The 15695-nt window shown below is 44.6% G+C and overlaps 1 protein-coding gene across 2 annotated transcripts in view; it reads right to left on the bottom strand.

Annotated features, from left to right (window-relative positions):
- Positions 1 to 15695, bottom strand: part of LOC149203910 (uncharacterized) — a 455652-nt gene that overhangs the window by 336159 nt on the left and 103798 nt on the right. For both annotated transcript variants that reach the window (XM_089403606.1, XM_089403605.1), the window contains exons 2-3: positions 10536 to 10630; positions 10168 to 10281 (exon numbers count right to left, since the gene is read on the bottom strand). In XM_089403606.1, the coding sequence (XP_089259732.1) occupies positions 10168 to 10281; positions 10536 to 10630 (209 nt within the window). The remainder of the gene's footprint in view (positions 1 to 10167; positions 10282 to 10535; positions 10631 to 15695) is intronic.

Here is a 15695-nt window from a genome sequence, read left to right on the forward strand (position 1 = left end):
GATCATGAAGTGAAGCAATATCTCAATACATAATAGAAGAGGAAGGAGTACATTACAAAACTCCCAAATACTTAATCACTTAGCAACCATAATAATTTAAGTTATGATTACATTATTTAAGAAGACTATAATGAATTCATTCATTATGACCTAATGGAAAAATTACATTTAATATATTCGTAAGTCTAATTAGTAATTATGATCATTACATCTAACAGGGTCTATTACCTAATTGCAACACAATGTGTGAAGTATAATTTTTTAATACCCACTGCTTATTCGGGTAACAAGCTTACCACCAATTCTTGTATATTGAGTTTTTATGCATGCTCGAGTGGAGTCTCTTTAAAATCCTCATGTTTCGTTTATAACTTCAACAAAACCACTTGAATTGAAGAAGGAATGTTAGAATCCATTAGAAGGTAATGTTAACTTGATATCAGGGCTCAGAAAGAGCCTGATCCACTGAGAATTGAAATCTTTGGCATTTTCTGGCATTCATATCATCACATAGAAAATGTAGCAAACAAATGAAACTTAAAAACCAGAAAATCATCTCCATATACTTGAATGATTCCCAACACCTGTGCTCTCCAAAGTTATGTGCACATAGTCTTGGCTACAGTAATTGGATGTCATATATTCTCAAACCTTTCATCTCCTAGGAACAAGAACCATCAAACAGACATCTTGACAGGTTGAAGACTTCACTTACTTTCCACACACTCCATCTCAGCGTGGCTGGTATCACCAACCATGCGGGACCTTCCCTCACTGAACCCTAGATATTGTCAGCAATTTCAGAGTCTTTCTTGTTGAATTCCAAACCCAATAACAATGCAAATGGAGGGCTCTTTTATAAACATAGAGATCCTACATACACTGGGGAACACAATTCTTTTTATTTATTTATTTTTATATCTAGGATAATCGGTAACTGGTGAGAGTTATCCTGAACAGACACAGGATCAAATCTAACTGGCCGCCACTATAAACCTAGGCTATGTGCAACCGCCTGCAAGCCGCACAATAGCAGGAAAGTTGGAAACTTATGCCCCAACAAGAGCTGAGACGTCCGCTATGGGGTCGCCTACTCTTCTAGCCAGGACACAACAGGTCATATATATACTCAATGAGATTTGAACCCTCATCTCGTTGGTTTCACCCAGCGAAACTTACCGTTAAACCCCATATCACTGTATTAGGGAACACAATTCTTCACCTATACTAAGCAAAATTCCCTAGAGGCATTTTCTGTAATATTCGTAATTAGCCATGGCTAATTGGAATATTCGATTTTGCTCAATTTTGCCTTCTATAGCTATTTATAAATAAAAAGGTGAGGAGAGGGGACATACTCCCTTCATGAATAAAGACACTCCCTAGTAACACAACGTTGTAACTTAAAAGGTGAGCCAAGGGGGGCCAAAGAACCACGTAGAGGAGGGGCCCACGTAGACACTTGGAGTAACTACGCAGATGCTGAGAAACATGTGGCAAGAGGAAAGCTACGTTGGAGGAGGTGAGCCTTGGGATTGAGAGAGGCCAACGCTATAAAGGAGAGAGGAGCCTCCTCATTTTGGCATTCGATTATGAGCATTTGAGCTAGTCACTTCGACTTGGAGCACGCTAGCTGTTTAGCCTGTCTGCAACACTGTTTAGTGCACTGAGTGTCTCTGTTCGGAGATCTCACCCTTAGCCCCGAGGGACTTCGAGTGCCTACTCAGGCAAGGTATTTTCAGCAGTCTTTTTGTAGTAGTTTTGATCTTTGGCATTGAGGTGGAGCTGAGCATTGGAAGACTGCACAGTCTTGAGAGAGAGGGATGCAGTTCTTCTGGGAGCAGTTCCGGATTGAGGATTTGTGGAGGAGTTGAGCTGGGATATTGAGCAAGGGATCAGCTCTTGCATATTGGAGTGGTTTGGCAGAGTTTCAGGCAGTATTTTGGAGGATTCTACTCAGTGGCAGCGCAGGGCCTTGAGGGATTGCGTGAATCCCCAAGGGGGCGATTTTCGGGCTCAGTCATTTCAGAAAAGCTTTTGGGTTTTTCTGGGTTTTCTGAGTAGGGGCAGATTTCAGAGTTTCAGTGTTTTATAAGGAAGGGAACAGCCCCAAATCCTCATTTGATTTCCAGCAGTAGCAGCAGCACGGCAGTTTTCCAGCAACATCCACGCAGAGGCCATTCCTTTGTTATTTTGAGTGTATTTCTTCACTTGCCTGGTGCAAGTCGAGGTGCCATCCTTCTAATCACCTCCTGTACTCATTCCATTACTCAGTATAATAAAATGGCTTAGCATTTCTCTCTGCATTTCTTGAGTATCTGCCTATATTTCTTGCTTATATAATTATATGTTACACCACTGTTGTTTTTATCATTTTGAGTTTCCCGGTTATTATATTATTTGTGCATATTTGGCTAGAGTTTACTAGGGTTTTGGGGAAAATCTCTGAAACAGGATATTACAGTGGTATCAGAGCATAGATTTGGCTCAGCTTGTGGAGCTAGCAATCTATGACACCAGGGGAAAATCCCTACATATGTTACAGAGGTAGGAGATACAGAGACACTGGGCGTAGGTTGGAGAACACCTACGAAGAGGGAGACTGTGTTCCAATAGTGGAGGCAGAACAAGAGGAGCCTATGGTGGACGCGGGACAGGAGGAGCCTGTGGTGGACGCAGAGCGGGAGAATCCGATGGCAGATGATGACGGGAAGAGATTTGCGGACATGCTCCTCAAATCAGTACAGGATCTGTCAACGCAAATTGAGGTGATGGGGCAGAGATTCACGGCAGTAGAGGCTAGACATCGTGAGAGCCCACGGGTTTTCCAGGTTGGTGAGGGATCGGGTGCATCCCACCATTTGTCAGAGCAGCGTGATACTACTCAGCACGTGGCCTCACATGCCCCTACACGCTCTACCATGCCCACTTTCTTAGGAGCAGACACGGGGGCTAGAGCCCAGTAGGAGGCAGAGCCCGATCATATGGGCGATTATTTTGCAGAATACCAGGCCTATGGGCAAGAGTTCAGGGAGGCTCTCTCATTCAGAGACTTTGTTCAGCTTCAGCAGGATAGTATACCTCGCGACCATCAAAGAGGGTACCGGCATTATCATGATGGTGACACCCACCGTGCAGCTAGTAGATTCCACTTGCCTACGTTTGATGGTTCATCAAACAGTTCGGCAAAGTCTTGGGTGGAGAAGCTGGACATTTACTTCCAGCCTAAATCACAGGACACATCCTCCAGGGTCCCGTGTCCCGTATTTTACGTATTGGACACGAAAACAGCCCTAATACGTGTCGAATACGGTTTTTATCGTGTCCTGGAAAATGGAAAACGTATTCGCCGGTTTTCGTCGTGTCCTGCATTTGGAAAACACGTATTTCGTTGGTAGAAAACGTGGCCCTAACGTTTTTCGACAGGTTGAATACGTACCCCGCAAAAAAATGTAATTTAAAGCCTAGCTGCCCGAATCATAGGTAAATAAGGCCCAACTTCCACAGAAAACGTAATACCTCAACCACCACCAGTGAATGCCTCAGGGTACTAACACGTCACATGCCAACTATTGTCCCCTGAGATGTACCTACTCTAACAAGGACAAATGTCAGGATTTAGGAAATCCTCCGACACTGCTTTAGACATTCAAGCCAGCTCTCAGGTCTTGGGGGCTACACACTCAACGAACCGGATATCGTCTTGGAATGCAAAGGCAGGTTCAAGAAGATGCATCGCGGTAGCTTCAAAAAACTAAAAAAGGCTTGGGAGTGACCAACAGACCGAAACAACATGGGGATTCAATAGATTTTAGCCATAGAAGTGATATTTTAAACCACAAGCACCATTATTTAATTATGCATGATAAACAACTCAGGGAAAATGGATTTGCCATTAAGGGAGCATTGTTTATAAGCTTTTTCCCATAGCTGCAAACTCCAGGAAGTAGATTTATTAGCCATTTAAACTAGATCCAACGAATCTCATTGAACACCCATGATGCAAATCAACACAATAAATGCAACAGCAATAGTTGGGAGCTTTTATTTTAACAGTGCAACATAGTTATAACCTGATTTACAAACAAAAAAAACCTTCATTCTAACTCATAACAGAAATGACCCAACCGTTGGGCTGATTTAGCTCTATCCTAGGTTTTTCTTATTACCCATTACATCAACAATGTTCTCAGGAAGAAACAAAATGACCTTGGGAAAGTTAATTCACCTCTATCTCGTTGAAATTTCAATCTATGGCAATTAATGCAAAACCAAAATTTCATCTCTTACTAGATGTTTCCTAGATCTGATTCCTATGAACTTTCAGCCTTGGGGTTGATATGAAATATTAATTTGCATCAGAAATTAACAAATAATATTTCACTTCACAAATTAATATGGATAAAAAACTATATTTCGGTATATTATATATATATATATATTTTATTAAATATATATAAAACGTGTCCCCCGTGTCCTGTTTCCAGGTCGTTGTGTTTCGTATTGAATACTCGTATTTACGTGTCCTCCGTGTCTCGTGTCCTCGTGTCATGTGACTTAGCTTCCAGCTTAACCAGATGTCGGAGACGGAGGCCACAAGGTGGCAACATTACATTTGGTTGGTGAGGCCCAGGATTGGTGGTTCCATGGGATGGTTACACTCGGACACTCCACAGTGACGACATATGCCGAGTTCACTAGGAGATTGATGGAGAGGTTTGACCGGAGGGATCCGAAACAACACTTTGTGGAGCGACGAGGCTCAAACAGATTGGGAACCCAGAGACCTACATTTCAGCTTTCTTGAGGGTTTCAGTGATGGTGCCAGATCTATCCGCGGCACAGACGATCTACATGTACGTTGAGGGGTTAGCAGAGCCACTTCGGGGTCTAGTCAGATCCACTAGACCAACCATCCGTCAAGACGCTATTAGCAGGACCTGGGACTTACAGGATGTCTTACCCAGGACCCGGACACCTTACCCCCAGCGACAGGCTTTTCAACCTAAGGGGAAGGATGTGAGGATTCCGCCTCCGAAGGGGAATCCAGGACGAGTACAGATTGATGATGATGCCAGGAGGGAGTTGAAGAAGAAGCAGTTGTGCTTCACCTGTCAGGAGTCGTGGGCACCGAGACATAGATGTGCTGCTGGCAAAGCACATTTTATTGAGGTCTTCTCCGAAAGCAGCGGGGAAGAGGATAAGGAGGATGATGTGGAGGTAGGAGGTAGTCATGCCGTGCAGGATCATTTGCCACCTCCACCACCACCAGCGAGTGATGCAGCTTTTGCACCTACCTGAGGGACCCTTGCAGCATTGCGAGGAGTTCCCAAGTATTTGACGTTGCGCGTACAGGGGACAGTACGTGCCCAGCGAGTATCAGTTTTGGTTGACAGTAGGGCAACCCACAACTTCATCGATGCACAGATGGTTGAGCGAAGAGGTATACAGAGAAAGAGCTTTGATGGGTTTTCAGTTTTGGTCCCAGGAGATTAGACCATGGTGTGTGCATGTTATGTACCAGAGTTATCCGTGACGATGGGCACTTACACATTGACTGACCACTTTTTCGTGGTCGATATTCCAGACACCAACATGATACTGGGTGTTCAATGGCTCATCACTCTAGGGAAGGTCACGATAGATTGGAAGACCCTAGAGATGGAGTGGGATGATGAGAAGACAGGGAGGCATGAGAAGATACGGGGACAGCATACATATCTGCCTCAGACTATTTCGGCTCATCGGATGGAGGTAGTCTTCCGAAAGGGAGACATAGAGTGGGCAGTGGAGCTATGTGCATCAGAGGCAGGGACTACAAGGCAGACAGTGCACCCAGAGATACAGTCCATCCTTGACCGGTATGCCATAGTATTTGGGGAGATTCCGCCAGGACAGCCACAGGACCAGGGGTTTGAGCACACCATTGAGCTTGAGCAGGGCATACAGGCAGTGATTACTACACCCTATAGGCATCCCAAGGCCTATCGGGATGAGATTGAGCGGGCCATTCAGGAGTTGCTGGCTCTTGGGCGCATTCGGCCGAGCACGAGTCCTTTTGCTTCTTCCATGGTGTTGGTGAAGAAAAAGGACGGCACATTGAGGATGTGCATTGACTACAGGCCCTGAACAAGAAGACCCTAAAGAACAGATACCCCATACCCAGGATCGTTGAGTTGATGAACGAGTTGAGAGGAGCATGGTTCTTCTCAAAGATTGATTTGAGATCTGGGTACCATCAGATTCGTGTTAGGGAACAGGACATTCCCAAGACCGCCTTCAAGTGTCACTATGGGCACTTTGAGTTTTTGGTGATGCCCTTCGGGCTAACCAACACCCCAGCTACATTCCAGTCTTGCATGAATCATATCTTCCGCAGTCACTTGAGGAAGTTCGTGTTGGTATTCTTTGATGATATACTCATTTACAGCAGGACTTGGGAGGATCATCTCCAGCACATTGAGATAGTGTTGCGCATCTTGGAGGAGCAGCAATTCTATGCCAAGCTCTCCAATGTGAGTTCGGGTTGACGGAGATGTTATACTTGGGACACATCATAGGAGTGGACGGAGTGAGGGTCCACGAGGAGAAGATCAGGGCCATCAGAGATTGGCCAAAGCCGAGAAATGTGACGGAACTTCGAGGATTCATTGGCATTTGTACTTACTACCGGAAGTTCGTCAAAGGTTTCTCACAGCTTGCTGCACCCCTGACAGATTTGACGAGGAAGGGGGCATTTAGTTGGTCGGATACAAAGCAGCGAGCCTTCGACAGGCTCAAGGAGGTTATGAACAGCTACCAAGTGCTTGTGTTGCCAGATATTACGCAGCCGTTTGTTTTGGAGTGTGATGCAGGGAGGTCACCCTATAGCCTTTGAGAGCCGGAAGCTCCTTTCACACGAGAGGTTGTATTCTATATACGACAAAGAGATGCTGGCCATCATGCATGCATTGGCTAAGTATCAGCAGTACTTGGTGGGTAACAGGTTCAGAGTGAGGACTGATCACAACAGCTCAAGTTCTTTTTGGAGTAGAAGCAGCTATAGAAGAGGCAGCAGAAGTGGATCAGCAAGATCCAAGCATATGACTTTGACATTGAGTATGTTAAGGGTAAGAACAATGTGGTAGCAGATGCCCTTTCACGTAAGCCAGCCACAATGTCTCTTATGAGCTTGGATGCAGACTGGAGGGCTCGACTCTTAGTAGAGTACTCCAAGGACAGATTTGCATGTGAGGTTCTAGATGGGCAGGTCGCGGATGACAGGTACAGGGTGGTCAATGAGATCATCTACTATAGGGACCAGATCAATGAGATCATCTACTATAGGGACCAGATCTTCTTGACTGAGGGGTCTCAGCTCAAGAAAAAGATACTTCAGGCGTCACATGATTCACCATTGGCAGGTCATCAAGGATTTACCAAAACCTACAGGGCCATTAAAGAGAGGTTCTCATGGAAGGGACTCAAGGAGGACGTACTCCAGCATGTCCGGGAATGTGACATTTGCCAGAGGAACAAGGGGGAGATGAGCCATCCCTTAGGATTATTGCAGCCTCTTCCCATTCTGGAGGGGAAATGGGAGAGTAATTCGATGGACTTCATCATAGGGTTGCCCATGGTGCAGAGCAAGGATTGTATCTTTGTCGTCGTTGATCGACTGACAAAGTACGCACATTTTTTCGCCATATCCGCACACTACACAGCAGCACAGGTGGCTGAGCTGTTCTTCAGAAAGGTCTTCAGGCTACCTGGTCTTCCTAAGCCATCATCAGTGACAGGGACAACCGTTTCATGGGTGGGTTTTGGCAAGAGCTTTTCCGGTTGGTGGGGACGCAGTTGACACCAAGTACCAGTTATCACCCACAAACGAACGAGCAGACAGAGATAGTTAAAAGTGGCTGGAGGGCTACTTGTGTAACTATGTCAGTGGGCAGCAGAGAGCGTGGCTGAAGTGGCTACATCTGGAGGAGTACTGCTACAACACTACACATCACATGTCCATCGGTATGTCACCATTCTATGCTTTGTATGGATATCATCCTTTACCTTTTGCTGATGTGATGTTTGGTGCTAGCAAGGCTCCGAGAGCCAAGATTTGGATCCAAGAGAGTTAGGATATTCTCTAAGCTCTCAAGGATAATATGGCTACAGCGCAGAACCAGCAGAAGCTGTATGCTGACAAGGGTCGGGTGGAGAGACAGTTTGAGGTAGGGGACCTAGTCTACCTACGATTACAGCCATACCGACAGTCGTCACTGAAGCAGAAGGGGGCTGAGAAGCTCAAGCCCCGCTTTTATGGGCCATACAGGGTGATACGCAGGATTGGACAAGTTGCATATGAGTTGGAGCTGCCCCAAGGCAGCAAGATTCATAACATTTTTCATGTATCATCCCTGAAGAAGGCATTGGGGCAGCATGTGACAGTGACAGATGAGCTACCACCCACAGATGATGAGGGGCATTTGGTGTTGCAGCCAGAGGCTATTATTGATACCAGGGAGAGGCAGCTGCGGAGCAGGACAGTCCGGGAATTCTTGGTGAGGTGGAAGAATTTACTGGATGAGGATGCCACTTGGGAGAGTGAGAAGATCTTGCAGCATCCATCACTTCAGTTGCTTGAGGACAAGCAACATTTTGCCGGGGGAGACTGTAATATTCCTAATTAGCCATGGCTAATTGGAATATTCGATTTTGCTCAATTTTGCCTTCTATAGCTATTTATAAATAAAAAGGTGAGGAGAGGGGGACATACTCACTTCATGAATAAAGACACTCCCTAGTAGCACAATGTTGTAACTTAAAAGGTGAGCCAAGGGGGGCCAAAGAACCACGTAGAGGAGGGGCCCAAGTAGACACTTGGAGTAACTACGCAGATGGTGAGAAACACGTGGCAAGAGGAAAGCTACGTTGGAGGTGAGCCTTGGGATTGAGAGAGGCCAATGCTATAAAGGAGAGAGGAGCCTCCTCATTTTGGCATTCGATTATGAGCATTTGAGCTAGTCACTTCGACTTGGAGCATGCTGGCTGTTTAGCCTGTCTGCAGCACTGTTTAGTGCACTGAGTGTCTCCGTTCGGAGATCTCACCCTTAGCCCCGGGGGACTTCGAGTGCCTACTCGGGCAAGGTATTTTCAGCAGTCTTTTTGTAGTAGTTTTGATCTTTGGCATTGAGGTGGAGCCGAGCAATGGAAGACTACGCAGTCTTGAGAGAGAGGGACACAGTTCTTCTAGGAGCAGTCCCAGATTGAGGATTTGTGGAGGAGTTGAGCTGGGATATTGAGCAAGGAATCAACTCTTGCATATTGGAGTGGTTTGGCAGAGTTTCAAGCAGTATTTTGGAGGATTCTACTCAGTGGAAGCACAGGGCCTTGAGGGATTGCGTGATTCCCCAAGGGGGTGATTTTCAGGGGTTGGCCATTTCAGAAAAGCTTTCTGGGTTTTCTGAGTAGGGGCGGATTCCAGAGTTTCAACGTTTTCTGAGGAGGGGAACAGCCCCAAATCCTCATTTGATTTCCAGCAGTAGCAGCAGCACGGCAGTTTTCCAGCAGCATCCATGCAGAGGCCATTCCTTTGTTATTCTGAGTGTATTTCTTCACTTGCCTAGTGCAAGTCAAAGTGCCATCCTTCTGATCACCTCCTGTACACATTCCATTACTCAGTATAATAAAATGGCTTAGCATTTCTCGAGTATCTGCCTATATTTCTTGCTTATATAATTATATGTTACACCACTGTTATTTTTATCATTTTTAGTTTCCCGGTTATTATATTATTTGTGCGTATTTGGTTGGAGTTTACTCGGGTTTTGGGGAAAATCTCTTAAACGGGATATTACATTTTCGTAATGAGCTTATGAATCAACAGATACCCACTCAATCCTTATAAATACATCACCGTACAATAATAATAGTTTCTCCACAGTAAGTCACTTGAAAACAAAAATACCATAGTGACTATTTTGGGGTTAATACTTATCATACACTAGCCAATTTGAGAAGATTGTCTTCACAATGAAATTGCATACTTGTTCTTCTCATTCAAGTTGCATTGATAAAAAAAAATAGGAAAGGCAGAGCTTCATTTCACGAAGAAAAATAGCATTAAGCTGTGTGTTTAACATAAATATCAAAGAGACCTTTCGGGTGAACATATATTAATGAACTTCTCACCTCAAATAAGTTCTTCAAAAAGTTTTGTTCAAGATTGTCCACGTTATCTGGAGTTAAATTCTGTTGCTGCAGGTTCTCAGCTCCATCAGAAGGATCAAATAGAGAATACAATTGCTGCACCAATGACCAAACAGAACCCTTACAATGAACCAGCAATGAGTACAAGAAAGGAAATGCCAGTTTTATTGAGTTTATACAGAGACAAGCTACCGCAAGATTTTAATGTGATCCATGACAATACAAAAGAAAATTGTTTTTCAAAGTAACATAAAATAAAATACAAGCTTCAATAGCATCTGGTGTTTAACTTCACTGGAAAAACTTTCAGTAATGCAACAGAAGACAAGTAGTACTTAAAACTGTCATACCATCAGATCTTCAAACTGTTCTAAATACCAAGAATGAAAAATGTACTCAAGCCGCTTGCACATTTTCAAAAATGCTGCCTTGTCAGAGTCCAACTCTGCAACAGTATGTCAAAAACTCAGCTGAAATTAAATCGTTCAGAATCCCAAAGCATTGACTAGTTAGATGATTGTAAAGATGTAAGCATTCATTCCTACATCACACAATATTAAAGTTAGTTGCATAAGTATTGCATAATATGAGTGCTTCAGCGTAACACCAGCATCCTAGTGAGTTGGAAGAAAGTGGAGGGAGGATCAATCCTCGCCTCCTCTTATTTTTAAAGCTAGATGTACCAATGGCTCAATACATGGATCATTCATTGCACTGTTTTGTTGTGTTTTTCCATGCAAATGAATAGTAAGGTCCTTTAAACATTGTGATAACTCAAATCACATGGATATGGATTCTTTTTCTAAAACTGAAACTGGGAAAATTTATATTATAAAAGCTGTAGCACAGCTAAACAGCAAAAGTGCAAAATACAACTGTCCTGAGTTTTCAAGCAACATAGGCAGCTCTCATATGCTGCAAACAGAACTTGTAAAAGTACACAGTTAATACATCCCAGAATTCCTCACAGGTATACAAACTTTAAAAAAAAAAAAAATCTGTTGGGGCTTTTGTTTTTGGAGGAATTAAGAAGTTTTTGTGATGAGTCAAAAGGCTGGCGACAAGTGGCGGAAGTGGTCTTTGGAGAGGTGCGGGAATAACAGCCTGAAAAGGGAAGGAACTCGCGGAAGACTGGCAGTTGTGGAGGGATGATGGGAAGGAGCAGACACAGCCGAGCAGGAAAAGAGCAAGGACAGCCGAGGAATGGAAACCGCTGATCAAGGGAGAAGACGGAGAGCCTGAGAAGGAACTAGCAGTGTAGTTGGTGCGCAGAGAAAAGGAAGAACAAGTCAAAAGGCAGAAAGGAGAACATTGAATGGTTGTTGTTACGAGCTAGGAGAGTTGCTCTGTATCTATGGTTTCATATGCTTATGTACTATTCTGTGTAAAGTTTCTGTATTTTGGAAAAGGGGCCTTGAGCCAAATGTAATGCATTCGCTACTAAAATTAATGATGAAGGCTGCTATTGGGACCATCATGTGTTAGTTGAATGTTAATCTGGTTCTTTAAAATTTTTATGTATACGTATATTTAAGTAATATCTCTTTTACAACATGTATGGCCTGTTGCAATCAAACTTCCTTGTAGAATGATTCAGTGTTCTTTGCTTCTTGATTCTCTAATATGATTCTTCTCGACACTAGATTCCAACTCCCATCTAACTAAGGTCGCGACGCGCCTCGGGTGAGACTCCTCACCCATTCTGGGTAAGGTGAAAATGCTAGTGTTGTGCTAGACTACAGCGGAGTTTTGTTGGCCCCTATGCCTGAACCTGGGGTCTCAACCCTGTTGTTATTTCTGCGCCAACAAATGGTTCCATTGTCGAGACCCTAAAATTTCAAAAAGGGGTTTGGAATATGGTATCGAGGATCTTTAAGAAATGGAAAAAATCCATCTCATCACGCATGGACTCAAGCGGACCTTACTGAGCTACACCGCCTTGATATAGATCTGACGAGAGCGGAAAATTTCTCGGGACAGACCATGCTGGAGGGGTACATTATTGAGTTTGCAGCAGAAAGTCATCAGTCTTTTTCAAAAGCTAGAGTTGTGTTCCGATCAAGTTTGTGAGGGAAGCTACTGAAGGAGGTTACCCTGTGGATTAAGGTTCTAATGGTGGAAGAGGGATTGTTGGTGTTCCAGAACCCAAGCATGGCAACGTAAACACCTAGTACTAGGGGAAGGACCTAAAGGGAGGGATGTTACCAAGCGGAGAACTATGAGAATGTCACAAGGATGGACGTAGATGACTTTCGAAAGGCCAGGGATCTAAGAGGGCAAAGGAGTGCGCAGATAGCTGAGAAATGGCGAGAAAGGGCTATGCAGGTGATTGAAAGGTGGCAGAAGGATTTGCACCAAGTAGGAGCGGTGTTAAGAGATTCGAAAGAGGAATAAAGTATGGAAGAAAGTCTAGTGGGAAGGGAAAAGATGGCCGCAACAAACGTGGGTCTGGAAGGTGACAGGGATCCACCCCCGCTAGTAGAAATGGAAATGTTGGATGGAATGGGCCACCTAGGCTCGGAGGGAAGCCTGGATGATGACATGCACTTTGCTATAAGGAGAATATTTGTTGAAGATGATGCGTCCAAAGGAATCAATGATCTGCCTCCCTGAAGCTTAAGTAGTGTCTCCCCCAACCTTCCCCTGGTACTCTATCATAATCCTGACAAATTCCTATCTAAGTTAATCAAAACTATAAGAGTTCACAATGTGCATGCTAATTACAAAGCTAGGGCAAGTAGCAGTGGAACTAGTAGTAGTGGTACGAGTCTACAAGGATCATTACAACCTGGGTTGCGAGGATTTGTACTCTTAGCACAAGCTCAGTCAAAAATGGCAGGATCATTCACTAGGTATCCCGAGTTCTCTGGTAAAGGGAACGACAATGTAGAACAACATTGGTATTTGTGTGAAGCCATCTGGAGGGCCTGTTAGACACCGAATGATGTGAAGTTAATTAAATTCCATACCACTCTCAGAGAAAGGGCCTTGAGATGGTTCATAAAGTGGTCAAAGTTACACCAGAATCCAACTGTGGATGATGTTAAAAGAGAATTTGTACAAGAATTTAAACTTCCCCAAACCAATCAGCAAGGGTTGTCGAAACTATGGGAAATAAAGCAGCGGGAGGGAGAGACCGCATGGGAGCTTATGCAGAGATTAAGGATGCATTTGGTAAAGTAAGCTACCCAATAGATCCAAATCATCAACGGGACTGGTTTATCAAATCACTATTGCCTTTCACCCTTTCGCCATTGACGCATCAGAAAATTGATACACTACAAGATGCTCTAGAGCAAGCAACTCGGATTGAAGCTATGGCAGGATACCCACATGAGTATCGGGGGGGAGAAACACCTCATGATCCGTCCATTTTAGGTCTACAACATCAAATTGCAAATCTGACAAAGAAGTTGAAGGATCTGTAACCAACCCGCCCGACGCAACCAAATGCATGGTGTTGTTGACAACGCTGGACCTGCCAACATTCAAGGGATCTCCCTGGTATGAAGTCCCAACTAGACCTCACACCGTTTGGTGTAGGAGTCCCATCCGGTACAATGGCCCGATTGCCATTATCTTAAAGATATGCCTTAGCTCTTGCTTGTCAGCACATGAGAGTGGTCTGCTTCGTCTTTGAACAACGAGGTTCGCGTGCTTGGTGAGTGCTACTGTTACTTGTGTCAAGGTTCTTTCACCGCAAAAGGAGAGGGTGGAGGTGAGTCTCCAGTCGAAAGGGAAGAAGTCCCAACTCTGTCAAAGACACACAACACAACAGGACATGCACAGCTTCTGAAGGAGCAGTCCACACAGATGCGGCAGTCACAACACACAAGAGAAGATAACATGTACAACACCCAACAAAGCAGTCCACGCGAGTGCGACGATCGTTATAACAAGTTTATGGGAAAGTTTTTGTCTAATGTCCGGTGAGGCAACCCACGCAGGCAGGACAACATTAACAACTCATACAACACATTTTCGTAAATATATGTATTAGAGCAACCGAAAGAGTTCAATTGTTTAACACAGGTTAAAGCAACATGCATTACAAGTGTTCAAGATTAGTCTCACAAACAGTTACAATACATGTGTGAAAACGTGTTGGCCTATTATCAAGCTTCTGAATTAAGCGAAAGTTCTAAGACACATTGGTACACCATACATCACTAACCCTGTGAAAGGGGCATTGGAGCCACTTCTCGCTCCTCAAAGAAAAGACTACAAACTCTCAAGGCTATGTGGGAGGAGCCAAGGTGAAAAGTATTTTGCATGTACAAATGAGGGGTATTTATAGCCAAGGGTAAAATTGGCCCTTGTGACTGTTCAACTTCCCTCATGACTGTTTGACTTTCATGACTTTTCAGATTACATATGGGTCTCTTGGACTTCCACATTACATTACATTGATTTACAACAGTATGGCCCACAGTAGTGATGTGGCCGACATGACTCATGACACGACTCGACACGACAATGCTGGTATGTTCATGTTGTTGTTGGTGTCCATGTCGAGTTGCAGTGCTGCTAAGTGATGGATGTCCTCTTGGTGTATCATAGCTTCACCTCCGCATGGCAAGGTGTGTGAAGTCTTCGATGGTCTTGTTGTTCGCTTGATGTTGCATGTGCACATCGCTCATTTGCTTGTGCTTTGGCATGCTTCACATGTTCGTCTATTCGCGAAAAAAACTCTTCGCATGTTCGTCCATTCGCGAAAAAATCTCCTCGCATGCATCATTCGTTCATCCGTTCGTGAACAAATCTCCTTGCATGTGCTCTCCTTGTTCATCTCGTCCATCGTCGCGTCATGTCTTATCCATGTACCTGTATCTGCAATCACTCATGACGAGACGACATCAAATCCATAAACCTCCTAGTCTACCATGATGCATTGTCGTTCGCTTTCGAATGCAGGTGATCGAAGAGAGGACAAGGCTATGAAACTGGGCAAGGCAGATTTCGAGCTGGGATGCGGGCTTTGGGAACTGCCAGTGAAAATTCCACAGAAGTCACTGGGAGACTGAGATGGACAATCCGAATCATCAGTGACTCTCCGTGGGATCTGGCTCGGCTGGCGGGCAAATCTGCCCAAATTTTTGGAGGAAGCAGCAAGCAGCAGAGGGGCTTGGCCACAAAAACTGTGCACTTCCTCTCTGGAGCTGGCAACGGGCTGTAGGAGGCTTGCCGGGAAACAATGCGCTTTTTTTTTCACGAGGCTGGCAGCGGGCTGCAGGAGTGCTGCTGGTGAAAACTGCACAAATGCTAGGAGGCTAGCCTGCTGGACATCCCATCGCAGCTTTTGAGTTGAGCGAGATGCTGGGTTGTTGCACATCCCATCGCAGTTTTTCAGCTGAGCGGGATGCTGGGCAGCTACGTGACTGATCATGAAAACTGCGCAGTTTTCTGGGTGAGCAGCAAGTCGGCTATCTGGGTGACTGGCTGGAAAAACAGCGCATTTTTTGAGGGAGACAGCAACAGACGCAAGGTGTTTGTCTGGCATGTCAGTGCAA

Source organism: Pinus tabuliformis, chromosome 2_1 (genome assembly GCF_031772625.1).
Source record: "Pinus tabuliformis cultivar Carrire ecotype Pingquan chromosome 2_1, CPIR1, whole genome shotgun sequence".
NCBI lineage: Eukaryota > Viridiplantae > Streptophyta > Pinopsida > Pinales > Pinaceae > Pinus > Pinus tabuliformis.